A 4953-nucleotide genomic window follows, 5' to 3' on the forward strand; every position below is an offset into this window, starting at 1 on the left:
AACAGTGATCAACAGGCTAAGCAAACACACAGACAGACAGACAAAATGTCTGAGTGACTGACTGACAGACGCATCATNTGTTGAATCAACACTGCTGAGGCTGCTGCTGCTGTTTGCTCTTCAACAGGCACGCTTCTGTCGGACGCACGCAAACAGACAAACAGATCGATAGTGAAGAAGGAGAAGGAGAAGGAAAAGTAGAAACAGAAGCGGCTAATTGTGCTGGGGAGTGTGAAAGGAAAACAGTGATCAACAGGCTAAGCAAATACACAGGCAGACAGACAAACTGTCTGAGTGACTGACTGACAGACGCATCATCGAGTGCAAACTAACGGCAGCAGCAGCAGCCGTTGAGAGTTGAGCAGTGCCAGCACTGATATCAAATGGGCCATCTCACTCAAAGATGCGAGTGAATTCAAACGAGCCGAGTTTGAAGCAGTGGCGAAAAAGTCCAAGTGCAGAGTGCAAATGAAGAAGAAGAAAAAAGCAAGTGAAAGAGAGTACCGCCAAATAGGCATGAGAGCGAGGAGACTGTTGCCGCCGCTGCTCAATAAGCCTATCAGCAGACTGAGAGTGCCCAAATACAGACATCAGTAACAATTAGCTAGCGAACGAGCTCTCTTACTCAACACACTCTCTCTCCCAACTCAAATTAAACAGTTTGCTATGAAACAAAAACTAAAAAGTTCGGTGTCACTTACGTGCGCCCGTCGCATTCCGGCAATCTCCACCTCATTCTTGATGGCCTTCCGCGCGGTGACCGGACTGACGCCCGTCAGCAGTCGGCGCGACTCGGGAACGAGGTTGACTAGAGCGTAGCTCGACTTGTTGCTCATCTGTTAAGGAGAAAAAGGGAAAAGAAGAATTAGTAGAGTAGAGCAGAGTGCGCCCACAAAATCCTTTACAAGAGAACTTTACTACAGCACACTAAAATAGCTGACAAATTACAGTACAACTAGTTAGCTGGCTGGGTAGCAGTGGTGCTATCAGTGATGGCGCCCTTTATGAGCCCGCTAATCAGCCACCAACACTAGCAAAGCACTACCACAGAGCACAATAATAGCGCCTAATTGGAAAGAGAAAGAGAAGGAGAACAATTGAAAAACATCTTCCCAGCAGCAGCAGCAGCAGCGAGAAGACGTAATTAAATTAAACGACAAGTTAATGGCGGCAATCAAATGAGCGGTAAATGCCCCTCATTAGCAGCAGCAGCAGCAGCAGTGCCACGACAATGGACACCACTCACACTACACTACAGAGAACATTTCACGGGCAGGCCCTGTCGACACAGGCGCCAACAAGACGCTAATTAGACTATAATAACTATCACACACTACACCCGTTCAAAGGTCAAGTCCAGCACCACCAAAATACCACCACCACTTACCCAGACTCGACCGCGACCATTGCTGCTGTTGCTGCCGCTGCCACTGCTCTGGGCAATGTAGGAGCGAATGTAGTCGGCGACCAGCTCGTAGGGCCGAATCTCGACCACCTCGCTGGCGGCTGATTNGGGCAATGTAGGAGCGAATGTAGTCGGCGACCAGCTCGTAGGGCCGAATTTCGACCACCTCGCTGGCGGCTGATTTGCCGTCCAAGTTGGCTCCATTCGGCGTCGATCGATTCGAGTGATTCGGAGAGGAGGAGTTGGAGGAGGTGGAGGAGGCGGGCAGCGAGTCCATCGGGTCGTCGGTGGGCTGCTGCAGGTGGGCCAGGGCGCTCGCCGTCAGCTTGCTCTCCTCGATGAAGAGGCTAAGGAAAGACATTTAGGAGTTTGGGAAAAGGTTAAATAAAACTGCAATAAAGTACTTACACCGTCTTCTCGAGGGTGACAATGGCGTAGGCGAAGAACACTGGGTTGTACTCAATGTCCGCGCCGCGGAGGTTCAGCAGCCAGGCGACGTCGTCCAGTGCGGTGAGCACCAGCAGCGAGGCGCCCTTCGCGCGCATCTCCCCCCGCACCTCCTCCACCTTCTCCTGCCACCGCCGGCCGGTGAAGGCAATGTCCAGGGGGAGGACCGGTTCGGAGGGCCGCGCCGGCCGCCCGCTGCCCCAGACGGCGTCCACGAGGTTGGCCGGGGTGGCCACCAGGAGGTTGCCCCCCTCGGCCAGTTCCCGCTCCAGCCGCAGCCAGCCCTCGTAGGACATGGTGTAGGGGTCGGCGCCGACGCGAGCTCCGCCCCCCTCCGCCGCCAGCACCTCGTTGAGCCACTCGCCAATGGTGGCCGTCCCAGGGAGGCGGTCCTTCATCAGCACCCAACTGGCGGGGTCCATCTCCGCGACCGCTTGCAGGAAGTACCGCCCATCGGTCCAGAGGGCCGCCTCCTTGAGCGTCACCACCGCCGTGCCCGCCGAGCCGGTGAACTTGGTGAGGTACTCCCGGCGGGCGTCACACGGCGCAATGTACTCCGAGCCGTGGGCGTCGGCGGTGGGCACGACCAGCGCCTGCAGGGCTGAATCGCTGGAGGACGAGTGTTGATGGTGAGCAGCGGCCGATGAAGCAGCTCCTCCACTGCCGCCTGATCGCATGACCGTGCGCAGCATCTTGAGGATGCTGCAGCCGCCCCCTCGAAGGTCGCTCAGCGCCATGTTCAGTGGTTGGCAGTCGGCGTCGTCTACAAAGGGCTGGTGCTGGTGAAGCAGGTTCAAGGAATGCTGCCGGGGAGAACTGTTCTCGAGATCGGGCAGTACTCGCAGACTGGTGCCTAGCAGGGAGCAGAGAAGGGAAAAGACGATGAAGATCATTTTGGTTGAGTTAAAGAGAGGGTGATCATAAAGGAGGCGCGCAACTTTGCGCACCATCATCACACAGAGAACACCTCGAACACAACTAACTAACTGAAAGAGAGGCTAAAGTTGGAGGACACAGCGGCACTTGGAGAGTCGCCGAGTTGGCCAAAAGTCCGAGTCGTAGCCGAGCCGAGCAAAGCTGCAACTGTGAGCAAGTGATCGAAGTGTCAAAGTCACCTACGACAGCGAAAAAAAGTGCACGGCTAAGCACAACAACAACTGATAGGAAAGTGTCAGTAAGAGAAAGAGGGACAATCTTATCAGGCTGGTTGATATGGCTGCATCAAGCCATAAAACCGACCGACAATGATATAATGAGTTATGATTGCCAGTGTGGCAGAGAGGCAAGGCACACACAAATTGACAGTACTCTTTCTCAACTCGAATAAACCCAAGTGAGCTACCCCCTCCTGCTGAGGAAAGTAAGGTGGCAACTTCGGTAGACAAATTCTGGCAGGAGAGGAAAATAAAGGGGAACTGCGACGCGGAAAAGCAAGCAACAGCAGTGACAAATGGCAGTGTAGAGGGAAAGAGTGAGGAAGCAAGTGTCAGTGGAAGTAGAAGGCTGCCAAAATTGGCATCACCACCAGTGCTGCAATTCTTCCCTTCAAGAACTGTGTGGGCACAGAGAACTTCACAGTGTGTGTTGCTGCTGCGTCGCACACCACTCCACCAGCACTACTACCTACCAAAGCCGTTATTGTTGATGTTGACATCACCACCACCGCCGACAGCACCAGTACCGACGACCGCGGCAGCCAGGTCGAGGCTCTTGAGGAGCGCCGGATTGGCGCCGGCGGTCAGATTGGCGGCGAGGGCGGCGGCCATCTGCGGATTGGTGGCCGCCGCCGCCGCCAGGTACTTGAAGGTCTCCGTGAGGAGGGAGGGAAAGGCGCAGGCGGCGACGGCGGCCACCTGCGCCTCCTGCAGCGCGTCCTGCAGCATGAAGGCTGCCGCTAGGCTCGTCTGCGTCTGCTGCTGCTGCTGCTGCTGCTCAAGTTGCTGAAGTTGTTGTTGGCTAGCAGAGGATGATGAGGATGATGAAGGTGGTGGTGGTTGTGGAAGTGGTAGTGGTGGAGGTTGTAAAAGTGGAAGCGGAAGGTGATGCGAGGGCGAGCTGGGAGGCGAGGCCTTCATATAGCCGCCCCGGCTGGCTGACTTGGGCATTCTTTGAGCGCGGCTGCTTGTCGATGGAGAGTGCGATGAGGATGAGGATGATAATGCTGCTGAGGAGGAAGAATTTCGGTGAAGGTAGTGCTGCTGCTGTTGCTGGTGGTGATGATCATTGCCTGAAAAGGCAAAGGGTGATCGTGATGGAGAGAGGTCAAGGGTGGTGGAGGAGGAGGAAAAGGAATTTCTGTATTGAGCTTTGCCCCCTTGATGATTGTTATTGTGACTGTGGTTGTTGTTGTTGCTTTGGTGATGCTGGGAATGGTGGTGATACTGAGAGTAATGGGGGTGATGATGATTGGAGTTGGTGGGGGGAGAGGTCAGCGAGAGAGGAAGGGTCTGATGTGGTGGCGGACTTCCCACCTGTGATGTCGTTTTTCCTGTGGGAGAGTCCAGTGAGCTTCCGGTGTCACCACCACCACCAGCGGCAGCTGAGGCCGCAGCGAGATTGTGCAGAAAGTTAAAGGCAGAGGAGAAGGCGTTGCCGCCGGGCACCGACAGCGGACCTAGGCCCAGGGGGCCCAGACCGGAAAGTGGCGAGGGCGAGGAGCTGGTGGTGGTGGTCGTCGTCGTCGGAGAGCTTCTCTGCACTCGGCTGCCGTGGAGCAGGGGTGAATGCTGCTGCTGCTGTTGTTGATGATGTCCTGACTTTTGATGATGAGGCGAGGTGGAGCTATTTCCGCCATGCAGAAATGAGGCGTAGGCAGCGGCAGCCGCCGCCGCAGCGGCCATCGCCGAAGAGGCGGAACTGTTGCTGCCGCCGCCGCTGCTGCTGTTGTTTGTGGCTAAAGAGTTGTTGTTGTTGTTTGCAGTGGAATGATGGTGAGCATTACCATTTCCTCCTCCTCCTGAGCTTCCATTTCTGAGCAGGAGCGACGCCTCCGGCGGGTGGTTGTGCTTGTTGTTCGACTTCTTCACCCGATTGTTCACCGTCACCGCCCGTCCCGGGCACTGGCGGTCTCGTGAGCAGCGCCAGTAGACGGTGCCGTCCTT

General features: G+C 55.8%; 1 protein-coding gene across 1 annotated transcript; it reads right to left on the reverse strand.

The window, feature by feature from the left end:
• Nucleotides 1-701: 701 nt before the first annotated feature.
• LOC108381613 (xaa-Pro aminopeptidase 1-like) lies at nt 702-2544 on the reverse strand (the record flags this gene model as incomplete). The annotated part of the gene is made up of 3 exons (XM_017638031.1): nt 1814-2544; nt 1572-1752; nt 702-836 (listed from the first exon to the last, which is right to left on the reverse strand). Coding segments are annotated over exons 1-3 (1047 nt in total), but the record flags the coding sequence as incomplete, so codon positions are not given.
• Nucleotides 2545-4953: the final 2409 nt, after the last annotated feature.

Source organism: Rhagoletis zephyria, unplaced genomic scaffold (genome assembly GCF_001687245.7).
Source record: "Rhagoletis zephyria isolate East Lansing unplaced genomic scaffold, Rhagoletis_zephyria_1.1 Rzeph_scaffold_23119, whole genome shotgun sequence".
Classification (NCBI taxonomy): domain Eukaryota; kingdom Metazoa; phylum Arthropoda; class Insecta; order Diptera; family Tephritidae; genus Rhagoletis; species Rhagoletis zephyria.